The sequence below is a fragment of the Columba livia genome, chromosome 10 (assembly GCF_036013475.1).
Source record: "Columba livia isolate bColLiv1 breed racing homer chromosome 10, bColLiv1.pat.W.v2, whole genome shotgun sequence".
Lineage (NCBI taxonomy): Eukaryota > Metazoa > Chordata > Aves > Columbiformes > Columbidae > Columba > Columba livia.
The window spans coordinates 18,708,398-18,724,742 of record NC_088611.1 but is presented as its reverse complement, the minus strand read 5'-3'; the positions used below and the strand labels follow the sequence as shown (position 1 = coordinate 18,724,742).

Sequence of the window (16,345 nt, the reverse complement as noted above, 5' to 3'; positions counted from 1 at the left end):
AGAAATGCAATGTTCCAGCTCTGCATCAGAAAAGTGAAAGAAATAAATACATTGAAGCCAAACAAATGGATGAAAACATCTGCCAGTAACCTCCAGACTGTTTTCCCAGAATACTGCAAAAGCTGAGCTACAGTTCATGATCCTGCCCTACATAAAACTGGTCCAAGCGTACAATAACAAATATACTAAATCCTCAGGCAAAGCAGCCTGTGCTTCTGCAAAGTGCCCAAAACCAAGGAGAAAATAATGTCACTTTTGCTTCGTGATTCCGCAGCACAATTTCATTGTCGTGACATTGACTGTTTTGCTCGCTGCATACAAGAAAAATCCCTGACCTTTCAAAGGCCCAGGGTTTTCTGGCTTTCTGTTCTCCAGAAGGTGAAGTGGGGCAGTGGGGTTATGTGGGTGAAAAACTTAGTGCCCTTCACAGATGTCATCTCCACCCCCATCAGCACAGGGCACCCTCAACACGACCCTCCTATGGCAGCCTCCCAGACCTAAGCAGGGCTTTGAAACTCTTCTTTGCACCAGGAAGATTCTTTAAAAAATTCCCTTTACCACTGAGCTGGGATTGGAATGGACCAAGTTATACAAGGAACAGCCCCTCCCCAATTTCATAAATACATGCACCAGTAAGTTTGTGGTACAAATGGCAGAGGCTGTTGTGAAGAAGAGCCTCATTTTTCCCTTCACTGGCGACAAACCCCCCCACCGCACATATTCGTGTGTTACACAGAAGACAAGGGCTTGTGGAAATGTTTTCTCTTCGAGGTTATTCCAAGAGGAAGTTGTACTTGTGAACTTGCTCTCCCTGACACACGCAATGTGAAATGGATCTCCCCACACCCTCCACATCTCCCCTTCTTTTCTTCTTATCTACCAGCCCTTCTAAGGCATGTGTAATTTCATAACCACCTGCTGCATTATTCACAGGAAACAGATCTATAAAAGATACAACAGCCTATTGTTCAACAGAAAACTCCATGCTTTGTTCTTGTATTTATTTTTTTTAATAAGAAACCAAAATTACTTTTAAAGGAACAATTTGTTTCGAGCAACCATTTTCAACCAGAAATGATGTAGATAGTTATTTGTGTAGCAGTAGCCTTTATGAGATCAAGATAAGAGCCAGAACATGTCTCTGTTATCGAGCAGGTTGGCTTCCAAGGTATACCAGAGCACATTTCTTCCCCTTTGCAAACCTTCAGCAAATACATAACATCGATAGAAGGTTCCTGCTTCTTATGGAGAAGTGAAGAGAGTTTCAGCATTTAGTAAATGAGCAGAAGATCTAATTTTGTGTGTGTGCACACACAAAGCCCATTTAAGTTGGCTCTGCAGAGAAGCCAGGCTTTGGAAAGATTTAATTCACACATCAACTTTCACAGGATATTAAATACTTTCCAAGGACTGATCTAAGTTCCATCTGATAAGAATAAAAGCTGGACCCAGCTTGCAATGCCAAAATCTGGTACCCCTCATGCTTTCTTTAAATACATGGCGTTCCATAAAAAAGCATAAAAGGGGAAAAAATGAAAGGATACGATTTAAGAATCTGCAGTCAAGTCTTTAATATACCTGAGACACTGCTACAATGCATTGTCTGTCACCATTATTGCTTTGGAAGCCAGTGCAGAGGAACTCTTACTTATCTAATCAGTGCATCTGAGGGAGTGTGCGATAGAGGACCTGGAAGCCGTTCTTAATTTCCACTCAAGCTGTACTGAGAGATACAAGGAAAAAATATTTGAAAAAGTCACTAGAATTTTTTTCTTAAATCCAGCTCCACTTTTTTTCCTTGGTTTTCTGCAAAAATTAACTTCATGTGCTGTCTACACATCCATCCATCATCCTTTTGCATCTCTGGAAACCCGTGGCCAGTATCCATCAACCTGGGGGGAGAGAGAGCTGCCTGAAATAGGGTTATAGTCCCGTAATGTTCATTAAAATTGAGGTTTGAGTAGGAAATAACCAAATCATTGCTCTCAGCAAAGCAAAGAGCTGCTGTGCAAACCAGCTCTCGACCAGCTTCACCACTTGTTTTCCTTTGCATGGTAGCAAGGAGAACAAGGGAACAAGGAGAACAAGGGTTGCAATACTGTTAAAAAGAAGGGTTCTTTTGCTCTTCTGCTCACAAAGGAGTGCAGTATGTTCTTCTGAAGTAATCTGTGACTTCTTTTCTTTCTTTAGTTTAAAAATATCAGGGACAACTCTTTTTCCATTCTGGTGAGGATATGCTTTTGTGCATGAAGTTATACTTCTTAATGGTTGCTTGAAGATAGCGTAGCATAGTCTTCAGCACAAAAAGCTTTTCCCAAACAAAACCCAAACATCTTCACTTTTATGCACCTCACCCAAAGCATCCTCTAAAAATGTCAATACCAAAAAGGGCCCTTTTCACTCACTGAGCCCTCTCCAGTTCACTTTTCTTCAGCACTCCCCAGATAGATTGGAACTCCTAGCGTTAAAGAATAAAGATAGAGAAAGGGAGAGAGACTTCCCGCAATCCCCCTCACCCTCCCAGGCATTTCCAGACAGCTTCCTCAGCTTATATTTAGGAACGACCCAGTTACAGGGGAAACCACGCGGCTCCACACCCCCTTACAGATCACATTTGCCCACACGCTTTATTTGCAGTAATTTTGTACACGAGGGACAAGAATAGTGCAGAAACAAACTCAATGAGATTATTACTTCTCCATAGTTCTAGTGCCTGAAATGATGTTATTGAAGTTAACATTTTCCAGACAATCCGGCAATTTCTCTTATTAAGCAGTGTAGCCTGTACTTGGGAGAGTCTAACAATAAGTTAGGAAGATGAAATATTGCTGACATGCTGACTGTGTTGTCTGAAGAAACTACCTTTCAAGAGTAAAAACTAAAGAGGAATAAAATACATTTTCAGACTGATCTCTCATGACAGTTATCCAAGTGAGCAATTGTAATGTGGTGAGAAATGGCCGATAAAGTCTAACGCCATTCCCAGGGAAGAATGCCTCTCTAGATACAACCGGGTTTATTAATCTACGCAACAGGCAGCAGTAAATCCTAGCTGGCAAGGGAATACAATTTTCCCTTTTAACTCCACACAAGCTTCCAAACTTTCTCTTGACTACGGAGATGGAGGAGAGAAGCAAAGCAGCCTGCTGAAGAAGAAAAGACAGCTCTATTGTGGCTTTTAAACCAAATTAAACTAAATACTGTCAGTTTATTAGACTTCAGCACTCAAATCACTGCTGCCACCTAAACCTAGAGGCCGATATTACCTGCTCATTTAAAAACAGTTAGTCAAAAACCAAAAGCAAGCTCTACCAAGAGCATGCATCAAATTTTAGCACCTGTCTTTAACTTATAGCATACAATGTGGAAAGCAACAAAGAATGGTAAACCAGTCTTAAGGAAACCTGCTAGAAAAGAGAACTCCTTAGATGAAGGGCTGGGGAAAACCTCTTTGTACAACGAATCGCATCCTGCTTCCCTGCCGATCTCCAGGAGCAGCATCAGTTTGACAAGGGCAACCCCTGCACCAGCAAGATTTAACAAGGGGGCAAGGGGAGCCCAGCAAGGCTGCTCAAGGAAGGTCACCCCATCACTCATCCAGGTTAGCACCTTCTCTCTGCCCCCAATTACAAACCTGCTCTTGCTCAGGAAAAAGGCCCAGAAAATGAGATGAGGAATCAAATCTGGGAGATACACTGTGCCAGGTCAAGAGGTGCTGCGATTGATACAGGTCCATGCGTGGTGTGAGTCAATCTCAGTGCCGACTGCAGTGAGAAAATCCATGCTAACCACAAGCAAACAAACCCAACAAAACAACAACAAAAAATGAGCATATCAGGCAACAGAAGAGATGCACTTCAGTGCAGTAACATTTAATAAAAGCATGAGGCAGGGATCAAGGGGCAAAGCAAGAAAACAGATTTATATAAAACCTAAAGAATGCCATCACCTGTATAAAAAAGTCAAACTATGAGAAGGAGATATCAAAGCTGTCCACAACCTCGTTTGCTGCTGCACTGATCTTATCTCAACTAGGCTACAGCTTTGAAAAGAGTTACAAAAAATCAGAGCAGTTTGGTGACCGAGGACAACCCTGGGTACCTGTAGCTGGCACAGGGCTCAGGGGCTTCGCTGACTGTGAGGACAGAATAAACCAGCCAGACCCAGCAGGGAGCAGACGTACCAAGTCCCCAGCCTTCTTTTGAGTGTGTGTGGGGCTGTATCTCCCACAGCTTCTTCCATCATCCCATGGCCCAATACACCAAAGTATCTCACAGCCAGGGTCACCATCGATGTTGTGACAGAGAAATCACCCAGCGGGACCCCCAGCTCGCAATGCAGCCCCCAAGGTTTGGGAACCCCTTTTAGGAGGACTGCAAAGACAGCTAGTTCTGCTGGTAGATGGCACTGCATGAGAAGACATTCAATACAGTGGGTTGCAAATCAGGTGTTTTATACCGTATTTGCACTGCATTCTGATGCAAAGTGCTTAAAAAACAGTGGGAGTCAAGAAATCAGGAAGAAGTTCCAGACAGCATTAACTACTTTAAAAGAAAGATTTCTGGCACCCCATTTAGACTTGTTTCCAGCTTATCCACGCAGCTCCGCTAAACCTTACTAAGACTTAATTCCCGTAGATGTGATTCTCCCCTCAGCGTTCAGCTAGGTAGCAATGTTTCAAAAAAAGTAAATACCAAGTCGTGGGAGTTGGATTATTCATTCATGTGGTAAAAGCCATTATATATGAATATATACAGATGTTCCCACTTCATGACTGTCTAAACATATGTAGATTTTAGACTCTGACACACAAACCATCTATTATGCAATGGCCCATGTACGTGGCTGGGCTGCTTTTCTCCTCAGCTGTGTCAGGAGGATTCACAGGGGATGTGTGAGAGATGGAATAAGCTTATAGTTAAAAGACTAAAGAAAGTTTAAGCAAGAACCTTACTAAAAATGAAAGGAAGGAGGGAGAAGGAGAGAAATATCAAAGAGCTGGGGAATATCAGATTTAGCAGGACAACAAGATGAAATAAAGTTTTAAAGCTCAAAGGTATTTGATGTTGGAACTGGTGCGGTCTGACTCCATCAAACCTGCGGTTAAAAATTTCCTTGAGTTGCCCATTAAATCTTGCTTCCAACAAGCTCTGCTCCTGGTATTGCCCCACTTCTTGCTTCCCATCAAGCCTTGGCTGCAAGCTCTGCCAACATCCCATCCTCCTAACGGGCTGGTGTCCAAAGATCAGCACAGCACCACCCTGATGAAAGCAAACATCTGTTTAGTATGAAAGATGGATGAGACCCCACTCCAGCAGATTTATTAATGCACTCCAGCTGCTTTATGTAGCTGCCTTCATGTAATTGGTTGTGCTGGTTTCCAGTTGCTTCATGTTACATGGGTGATGCAACACAGGTGAAGAACTCAGTCTCAACTACAGCCAGCACAAAATTTCCCAAAAGGCATAGAAACTCATGGTGAAAATCAGAACAAATTGCTACAAGCTGGGCTGTGCCACTCTCTGGAAGGCTCACAAGAGATGCTTATTCTTGTAAGCACCTGTGAGCAAACAGGGACAGGCTGAGGATTTTCACGTAGGCAGAATTCGAGCCTCACAGACCTGTAGGTTAATTTTATTATCAGGAGAGGGATGCCAGCTGCAGGAGCCATGGACTGGCGAACAAGGACACCGGTTAAAACAGTATTCACAATTTAGTGAGAGCCTGAGCTCTCCTGAGCATCACAAAAAGCCAGAGGGACTCACTTATGGCAGCCTCATACCCACGACTGGGAAAAAGTCCTTTTTGCTTTTTCCTTAGGCAGATATGTGCTTTCCCTTTGAACAAGGAAGGGGTTCCAGTTGAATGTGGAAGAAACAGTGCAGGAAACCCCCAAGACCTGCACCCCCAGGCCCAGCATGTTTATATCTGAACAAGAGCATTCATCTGAAAGTACCCAACACACATCTGAAAAGATGCAGCTGGGAGTTTTACAGCTTTACAAAGGATAGGAAGCAGTAATGAACTCAGGGAAAATTCAGGTGTAGCTAAGGACCGCAGAGTCTTGGGGAGAGGGGACCGGAGCGAAGCGTTTCTGCACTCAGGAGCACAGGCCATTAAGTGTAATGCTGCACATTATGCTTCCCAAATACCCACTTCATCTTGATTCAACAAGGCACTTGTGCTAATAAAAATTAAAACCAGCAGGTTCTGTCGAGTGTGTAATAGATGCGTGGAAGAGCAGCATGTGCAGGTATTTCTAAAATTAACTATGAATACTAAACCTGACAACTTTTCAGACCTCAGAAGCCTGGGGAATGCTGCAGTCACTGGATGTGTGCACTCTGCAGGGTGCTGTGCAGGTACCTGCCCAGGGTCCTCAGGATTAACAGGGGGAACCCCCCCACACCAAGCATCTCCCATTTCTACCGTGCTAACCTCTAGACAGAGTCTGGATGTCTCCAGGAGCAGATATTGCCACGTACTTACCTCTTGCACTGCCTGCCAGAACCAAAGGAAGCTACCAAGTAATACATCCCCACCAGTTTTGCACAAGTGTGAATGTCTATGGGTCTATACTGGTGTGAGAGAGCTGAGATTGCACACAGGGGAAGGAGAGAGGAGAGATCAGCTCCACGAATGTTACATACAGCAGAAGCATTTAATGATTAAACACACGTGATTGTTTACAAAAGGCAGTGTCACATAAATCTGCTAGAAGCTAATTGCCTATTATAGCTCACAGTACCGCTCAAGTTGGCTGGTGAATGATAAAGGGACTTCTAGAAAGGAGAGAAGAGCAGCAGAGCTCTGCTTGCTCACCTCCAGCACAGCCTCCAGAATGTTTTGTTCTCCAGTTCCTGCAAGGTGAATGTTTATCCTCCTCTAAGCGATGGGGTCCCTCTGCCCAGCTCACATGAGTAGGAAGGCAGGGGGTAAACCGAAACACAGTGGGGAAGGGGAGTTGCTTTGATTCTTTTTAAAGTTGTTGTTATTATTATTAATAACCAACTTCTCTCTGTTTCCTCATTCCTCTCGCCCAGCCTCACAAATCACAGCAGCTCTCTGGACTGTTCCTGGAGCCAGCCCGGAGCTGGGTGACGTTTGCCACCATCTCCACAGCAGCAGCCGCCTTGCACAGCCCAGCTCCAGCAGCAAAGATGGGGGAACATCAGGGAAAAGGGGCCCCTGGTACCAGCACGGGCAGGCAGGGAGCCATGGCCCGTAGGGTAAAAGCTGGTTTGGGAACAAAATAGGAAGTAATGAGTGATGTGTGCACTCTGCCTCAGAGCTCTTCTAACTTTACCCTGATTTTAACTCCACAAGTAGAGGCTTTACAAATCACCTGGGCTGTTTGATCCACTTCTATATGTACCTGAGCATCTTCTCACTGATTTCTGTGGATCTGAGGCACATCTCTACGGCCGTATACCCCAGAATCCCGTCTGGCCATTCCCACCTCATACACAAACATGAGGCTTCATTGCAAACTGCAGAGGAGTCGGCTGAGGACGGACCTGCAGAGAATCTGCCCCGAGATCCCCCTGCACCTGGGAGCTGCTGGGCTGCAGGTTCAAGGAAATGTGCAGCATGAGCAACAGAGCTCAGTGTTTCACACACATTAGGTTAAAATGGAAGTGCACTACGCTATTGAAAAAAAACCTTTAGCAAAACATGTACATTCATCTTACACCAAGAGCTCAATCCTACCCAAACAGTGCTGCATTCCACAAAGAAATTACCTTCTATAAATCACTGGGGCAGGAGCAGGCCGTATCCCTCACCATCAGGCTGAACCATCCACTGCAGTAACGACCCCGTACGGATCAGCCATCGTGCCGACAGCAGGAAAGAAGGGGATCTCCACCGAGACCTCGTAGAGAAGCAGATTTACTGCCGGGACAGCTGCACTGAGGCTGGTGGAGCAACGTTGGGGACCTGTTAGAGGTTTGACTCAGACTGTCATCATTCGTACAGTCGTGCACACGGCTGCTCAAAGACAGCAGAGCAGATCCGAGACTTAGCTCAGCTGTTTTGGCTGGGAAAAGCCACTGACTGGAGCTGTGCCATCCCGCCCTGGCGATGGTGAGAGCTCCTGCAGGGCAGGGGATGCGTGTGCTGGACCTGCCGGCTCCAGGGACACTGAGAGGGAAAAGTGATTTGGGAAATCAAGCAGGTTGGGTCACTCAATAGCTGCAAAAAATTTGGGATACAACCTCCTAAACAGCAGCAGACGCCAGACCAGAGACCCACTGGCCTCCTTTGGGAAAGAGGAGGATGCAATGAAGCAAAAGGATGCAGCAAATCCCATTTTCATCCACACGGCACAGCAGCAGGGAGCCAGATCTTCCTCTTACCAGCAGAAGTTCCTGCCTCCCAGGACAAAAGCTATTTATTCTCTTTGTAACTGCTCCACAGCCCTTCTTGCCTTCATGCCAGCATTGTTCTCTCCAGACCCAAGACAGCACTTAACTTAGAGCTTCATTATGATATACCACACAAGCGTTAATTATACATTGAGACTGGAAGCTCGAGTACTGCTGGGAAGAAAACCACAACTCCTTCCACCTTTCTAACGTGATTTCACGAGCCCGCACAACAAGAAACAGACTAGTTGCGAGACATGAATAAGTGGAATCATCTCATCATCTCTCAGCCATACTAAATAATTTACAAGGCCATTTTGGGACTGACATGCAAAGCAGTTTAACAATGATTTAACAAAAAAAGTATGATATTGCATCCTTTCATGGTCTCCAGGTGTTGGGACCAATTTATTTCACTGCAATTTTCAATTCAGGGCCTTTTTTTTCCTTCCTCCCCACAAAAACCTGCAGCTGCCAACGATGCTGGCATCCACGGCAGCTAGGAAACAAATTTCCCTGTGAAGCAAATTCTTCCAGGATGAATTGAATGAAGGCAGAGCTCATAATTGCACATTACTGAAAACATTTCTGATAAAAAACTGGGAGATATTTTTAACCGCATCTCCAGTTGAAAATTGCTGGGAAAGATGCTTTTGAAAAGCCATCATCTCCAAGCGTGTAATTATCAGATCCTTGAACAGAAACACACGGTCAAAGGAAAAAACAAAAAGCTTTAATGGAAATAAAAAAATCAAGATGACAATTGTTGGAAATGGAAGGAGCAAAAATCTTAATCCTGTGTGATTTTGCAGGTCTCTTAAGTTAGCAGGCTGATTTGTAAATCCACAGATTAATAAATTTGGCAGCTGAGAACATCAAGCATGGTGAGGTTTGCGGGTTCTTTTGTTATCAATGGAATAATAATAATGATATTAAGAAGAAATCAGAAGCAGACTGGCAGTCAGACTGTCACAGAACCAGATTTCCCATCTCCCCCTTAAGCACACTTGTCTTGAAACAGTGTTTCTGCCACCTGGAACAGACAGGCCTGCGATGACCTGGGGGTCCTATCCCATCCAGGCTTAAGCCCGTGCACACCCTGATGGGATTTACTCACACGCTGTAAACTATTCGGTAGCTGAACTGACAGCTCAAAAGAGCCTTAAATGTTCTTATGCCTGGTAGCGCTCAGTTGTGAATCGATGAATGTTGCTAAATAGTTATTTTTGCTCTACTTTCTCTCCTCCAGTTCTGCGCCAACACCTCTTTCTGGTTGTTATTATTTATCAGTTTTAATTGTTTCTTTTGTTTGCAGTATCTGCACATGCCTAAACACAAAAGCATAGGCACCCTTCCCTCCAAGTTGCCCAACACCTTTTTCTGACCTTCTGGGTATAACTGTATACAATTTCCACCCTTGAGTTAAGTAGATAATATCACAAGCGATAAACATTGGCATCCACACACAAGTATCATTTTTAACAGTCTGTTTTGAAAATAAATCAAATCCTACGTGCCCTAACATATACAAACGCTTTGGCAGTGTGGTTAGCCTTGGCTTATATGGATTAACAAAACACAATATACATTGTAAAGCATAATGAACCCGGACATAAAGCCAAAAGCAAGACTTAATGCACCACATGAAATTCAGTCCCTTACTATGGGTCACTCAAAGCCAGGGTGCACCTCTTCCAGTGATAATGAGATTTGCTTAGGCAGGTTGGCAGGGATGCAAACATCTGGGTTGGACACTGGACTCCAACAGGTACTGCTGCAGAGAAAACCTCAATAGAAATCGTTCAACTGACACTGCAGACTGACGTTTTTATTAAATCTGCCTGGCCTTTGCACTGAAAAATATCCTTTGACTAACAAATGTGTGCTGATGAGATGTGCACAAGCACAGTCTTTTAAGAGAACAACCTCTGTAACCTCCGTACAGGAGGGCAAAAACTGAATCAAAAGAGAATTCTTTCTATAGGCCACAAAAAAGTTGTAGGAAATTAGTCTTTTTTCTTATATAAAAAGCAATTTTGGTGGAATGGATCAACTGTAGGAACTCATTTGCACTGTATAGATCATTTATACTTAACACAGTCAACAGAACTTTAGAGACCTGGCCACTGAAGCCCAAAAGCCATCAGTGGGTATTCTTAAAACCTTATAGAGGATGGGTAAGACATCACAAGACTGCAGGAGAGCAAAATGCCATGTTCAGCTCGGGGAGCGGGGGGAAGTGATTTCAAAGCAGGGACGAGAGAATTACAAATCCATCACCTTCTCTTTCAGTTCCTGGAACTCACCATCTGTGTGTGAGCCGCTAAAGAAAATGAGGAGGACTAACCCCAAACCTGGATCTGCCACAAGTAAGTCATGCCCACTCGATTTCTTTCTATGACAGAGCAACACTTCTGGGTAGACAGAAAACACGGGTTGTTATATCTCAATTCTAGAAATGCCTCTGACACTGTTTCACATGCTATTTTTGTACGTATATTTGGGAAGCAGGATACAGATGATTATGAAGTGTATGCAAAACTGATTGGAAAACCACACACTAAGAAAATTCATCAGTTGTTCACAATCAGAAGGGACGGATGTATTAAACCAAGCCTGGTAAGACTCCAGGTTCTCATTAAATGACCTGGATGATTGCAGAGAGATTGTTCTTATTAAGTTTACTGACAGCCACCAGCTATGAGGGGCTAGAAGGAGGCTGGAAAGTCAGCTTTGAATCCACAATGATTCATACATGTTTGAAAAAAACATCAATACACAACTCAGTAGAAGTGCACACAAGCTACCAGACCTGGGCGTGAATAATCAAATAAATAAAGGATGGAGAAAAACTAAGTGACAGTTGCAGAAAGACTCTTCAGATACTGTGGACTACAAAACCATATGTAATTCCATAGTGCCATGTCATATACAAGAAAAGCTGACGCTTCGGCACATATAAAGATGGGTATATTCTGCAGATCTGTGAAATATTTTGCATGGATAAAAGCCTCAGTTGGAATGCAGTGCCCAGGTGTGGGTACCACAGCTCAAGAAAGATGTGGTCCACTGGAATTCATTCCAATTGAATCAGTTCATTCCAATTGAATCAGTTCATTCCAATTGAATCAGTTCATTCCAATTGAATCAGTTCATTCCAATTGATGATCAGACATCTAGAAGACCATAACTTCTGAGAGTGAGGGGAGTAATGAGATCTCTGTGTTAAAGAGAAGAGAGGGAGGAGAGAGAAAGGGTTGTTGCTGTCTTCAGACATCTGGAAGAGTGATTCAGAAAGGGAAGGAGCAATCTGTTATCTGTGTTAGGACAGGAGCCAATGGCACCAGAACTGCAAATGCAGAAAGTTTTTACTTAAGTCTAGTGAATGAACTTGAGCTGGTGTGGTGTTTCAAGCTTGGATGCGTTCAAATGCAAGACGGATGGATGATAACACAGGAATGGCAAATACTCAGGGCAGAGGAATGGCCCAGACAAACTCTCTCTGCCCAGTGCTGGCTCAGGTAAACTAAGATTGCCGTGATTCAGCTCCGGTCGCAGAGATGTCTCTTGGTATGCACAACCCCATTACTTTTCTCTTAATCTTTCATTCTGCTGCCACTGAGGTAAAGCTGACAAGTGACGTAAGCAGCTTGATGAGCAGGAGTTATATTAAATAGCACCATTGTGATATATTTTTCAATAAGAAAGATAAAATCTTTCTTCCTAGGAGATTTATCTATGAAGATTTCCTCCTGTCTTATTCTAGCTGCTCACATTAGTTTTCTATCCCTTTCAGAATTTTTTTTTTCTCTATTTCTCCCCCTGCCTATTTGACAAGCTGGGAAGATCTGGGGCTATGGCAGAGAGAGCACAGCTCAGAACAGGGGACCTGCACCCTTAAACCAAACAACAGAAAAGCACTTAACATTCTCATCTACTACCTCTATTTTTCCTTCGCCTTCTATACAAACAATATTTTTAAAAATAAGTCGTTCAAATGCACATATTTGAAATACAAAAGGTCTTATGAAGTTGCCTATGCCATAGTCAATTAACCATTTAACTTGGGCTGGTTTGTGATGGGATCCTCAGCTGATCACTCGGAGCAGCACGAAGAAGATTCAATGAGCTCCATCATCCTGCCCATCCCTGCAGTGATCCTGCAGTAAGGACTAACTGAACATCAGGTTTACTAGAGCGAAACATAGAGGATCTTCCTGGACTTCAGAAAGGCCACAAAGCATTTCAGGGAAGTCCTCCAACTGCAAGATTACGAGGTCTCTTGTGGAAACACACCATCACACTGGTACCTGCAGAGCCACACACAGGTTTGCTCTAACCAGAAGATCAATGCTTTCCCCACCTTCCACAAAACATCACTGCTGGTTTGCATTCTCTGACCCTTCTGTTCTGAAGGACAGGCAAAAGCTCAATATTATTGAAATGTGCCACAGTAAACTTTCGAGAGTAGCTGGTGGAGAGGAAAGAAATCAAGACTCTAATGGTTGTGGGCCAGGGAAGCAGTTCTGAAACATCTGGATGCCTGTTTGAAAAAAATACGTTTTTTACTTTTGCCCATCACATTTACAGTGCTAAAATGAGTTATATGATAGCAACTCATTTTATTGCTTCCATCTCAGATGATTTCCAGAGGATGAGATGAGTGCCATGAAAACAAAACAGGTTGACAGGAGAAAATCCCATTAAGAACCCAGGTTAAGTGACCAAAAGACAACTTTGCTGAGCTTCAGCAAACACAAACCGAGTGCATTGTAAGCAGCCCCCCAAAGGTATTCTCAATGCAGTAAAATAATTAAGAAAAAAAGGGATGTCAGACACAAATAAGATGGTCACCCACCCCTCTGTCCTTCCTCTGTGGCTGGTGCAAAGGATGGTCTGTGGAATGCTGAGGAAACCAGTTCCTACTGGGCGATGAAAGCATGGGCTTGGGCCTCAGGAGCACCACCAGCACAAGGTCCAAGGGTATGATACCAGGGTGAAGAAGGCTTTCTTACCAGCTCAATGATGCACCATTCCCTGGTACATGACAGAGCTACCCATCACATTTTCCCAAAGTTCTCCAAGAACGGTTTAGGGCTGAGATCAGGAATACTTCTCCTTTGGTCACTCAATGCCCAGACAACATGACCATTTACAGCAACACAGCAATCACCAGGACTTGCATGAATGAAGCACCAGATACATCTGGTGACATGTTTGAGGAACTGTAGGAATGATCCATCCCCCTGTGGGTGGTGGCATCCAGACTCCTGCAGCACAGCGGTGTCAGCCACCTCTGAGCCAGGGGCCCAGCTTATGGCTCAGCCCCAAGAGCAATGGGAGCTCCCGCCAAGTTGTCTTTTGATCTTTTCGTGGAACAGCTGCATTCCTGCCCTGTTAAATCACACGCCCAGACTCCCTCTGCCTACCAGGACTCATCGCCATGTCTCAAGCGGCTTTAAAATAAGCCCCAGCCCCTAAACCACTCTTTGCTATGCTGCTACATTATGTGGACATTGCATCTAGTCACTGTCCGCGGAATAAGGCAACACAGCCAGCTTAAGCTGCTTTACACCTCGTTTATTTTACCTCTCAGATTTAGGGAGGAAAACAATTGTCTAAAGTTAGGTTGATGCTTTAGGACATCCTGGGGCCAAGGAGAGGAGAAAGTCAGTCCCAATACATCACTTCAGGCAATGTAAAATGATTCTGAAACCATAAATTACCTCTGTACTTCCAACTCAGATGCCTCAGCTTTCAGAAGGGAAACGCTTACATCAGAGCAGCAGGGTAAGCTCCATGCAGTACATTTAGCTGCAACAAACAGAGCTACAGCATGCAACAAAGTACCTGTATATTGCACCAGGTTAGAAATATCAGAGCCTGTCCGTCCTGGCAAGACCAGGGCCAGGGTTTGGTGTCTGCGCCCTTTGTAAAGGTGCCCTTCTACACTCTCTTGCAGAAATGAAATACATTTCTCATACTCCATGGTAATAGTGGATTGCTCACCTCAGGTTTCTAAAACAGAGCTTAGCGCCTCATTGAAATGGCAGATTTCCAGGAGGAGCTGAAATATTTATTGACATGGCAGCAGTAGGTTACACGGGAGATGGGGGCGATGGCAGCGATCCCACCATGTTTCGCAGCGTCTCTTACCCCCACCTTCCCCCTCCAGGCCCCTATTCACCATTGCTGAATGCCCAAGCCCATTCACACGCTGATCTTGAAAAACAAGAGTTACATTTAGATATTGTTAAAAATAAACACATTAAATAAAATAAAGCTGTAAAGGCTCTGGGGTGCCTTAAGAGCAGCCCCTGTGTCCGCCAATGTTCCAGCTGGAGAAGGGGAAGGGGGGAGCAGCCTGAAGGGTACTCTCCAGTGGTCACAGGGAGAAATTCCTTCCGGAGAAGCAGAGAGATATTTTGCAAATCAAAGCAATTAATTCACAGTTTGTATGCAAAGGCTGGGATTGTGAAACCCCCTGCAAAGTAGCACATGAAATTGTTAATGATTTTTAAGGTGGTTAAAGGAAATGTGAGTAAACAAAAGTAAACTACTGAAGGGGGGGGGGGGGGGGGAATTAGATACAGACAGGCTCACTCACCAAAGTCTGACTGCAAATCCTTTTTCAGTCCACAAAGCATGTCTGCTGTTATCTATCAAATCATTCAACTAATTGCAACAGCCGCTCCTTTCTCTCCCTGCACTGGAATCACTTCCCAGGCAGCTCAGGCCGCCTCCCACAGCCGAGCGGGCACACGCTGCTCCGCACTTCACAGCACGAAAATGAAAAATAAAATAGTCCTGGGCACTCCCGTTTATGAGGACTCAAAAAACGTGGCGATCCTTCAGAAAGAAATGTCTTTACATGGCTGTTTAAAGTGTGACTTGCCAGTCCCATGTAAAAATAGGAAAACGAAGGGTATAGGGTCTTTTAGCTAGTCCTAAAAATCCCAGTGCTAGTTCTCTCGGCTCGACTGGCCATCAGGCTTTGCAAAGCAAAAGTTAGAAGCGCAGTGATTAAAGGGAACAGCTGGTGGAAGGGGAGGCAGCCACTGAACCCTGACTCCCCGGCAGATGCAGCAAATGTCGAGCGTGCACTTCATTCCCAGCGGTATTCCACCTCGCGCTCCGCCGCCCGGCAGCGGACATCATCCCGCGGAGATGCGCTGGCCCTTTCCTGCCCGAACCCTTTGGTGGCTTTCATGGGGATTTCAGGCAGAGGGAAAACAATAAATAAATAAAATTAAATAAAAGGAACCGCGAGCAGCTGGTGCTGCAGCAGAGGTCCCGCTGCCCCCGCGCCGTGCCCGGAGAAGCCGCAGAAGTTGGCCGGCAGCGGAGCCTGGAGCAAAGCTCCAAGTTGCAGCAGCGGCAGTGGGGCTGAGCGAGCGCGAGAGGAGGCTGCGACTGCAGTGGTGCCTGACACACTTTCCTCCCCTCCCACCCCCTCTTGGCAAGCGTTTGCAGAGCCTCCAGCACCTTTCAAGGCAATGTCAAGCTGCTGTCAAAGCATTTGCTGCCTCCCAAGCACACACACATGAAGAGCGTAAGGGAGGATGAAGCCGCAGTCTTATGTCCTGCCTACAGCGGTTTCTAAAAACTCGGTTTAACCCTTTCTTAGGAAGGGCAGAGGAGCTGTCAATGGCAAAACGCCTGCAAGCCTTGTTCCGGGATTTGGGCAAGCAAAGGACTGCAGCGAGGCTGGGGGGGCCATGCTGGTCACCAGCTGGCTCACAAGGAGTCCTGCCCTCTGGGACACAATGCTTCATGGCTTACCCCAAAACACTAATCCTGCACTGTGGGTGGAGATGGCGGACTGGTCTAGAAATAAATTCTTGCAATAAACCAGTCTTTGCTTCCTTTGCTATTAAAATGCAAAATTAAGTAGGCTGACTTGTGTTGGAGATACAGAGCATGAGGGGTGGTGGTACCATCCCAGCCCGGGGGTGCAGGGAGCAGCAAGGGTGCGTGCA

At 45.0% G+C, this 16,345-nt stretch overlaps 1 protein-coding gene across 7 annotated transcripts in view; it reads right to left on the bottom strand.

Moving 5' to 3' along the window:
- The window catches only part of GRIP2 (glutamate receptor interacting protein 2), a 248,993-nt gene that overhangs the window by 65,206 nt on the left and 167,442 nt on the right, over window positions 1–16,345 (bottom strand). Inside the window, exon 1 of one of the 7 annotated variants that reach the window (XM_021294664.2) lies at window positions 14,974–15,881. The exons of the other annotated variants lie outside the window; for them this stretch is intronic. Coding sequence (XP_021150339.2) covers window positions 14,974–15,013 — 40 coding nt within the window. The 5' untranslated portion in view covers window positions 15,014–15,881. Of the gene's footprint in view, window positions 1–14,973; window positions 15,882–16,345 lie in introns of those variants that run through there. 7 annotated transcript variants of the gene reach the window in all.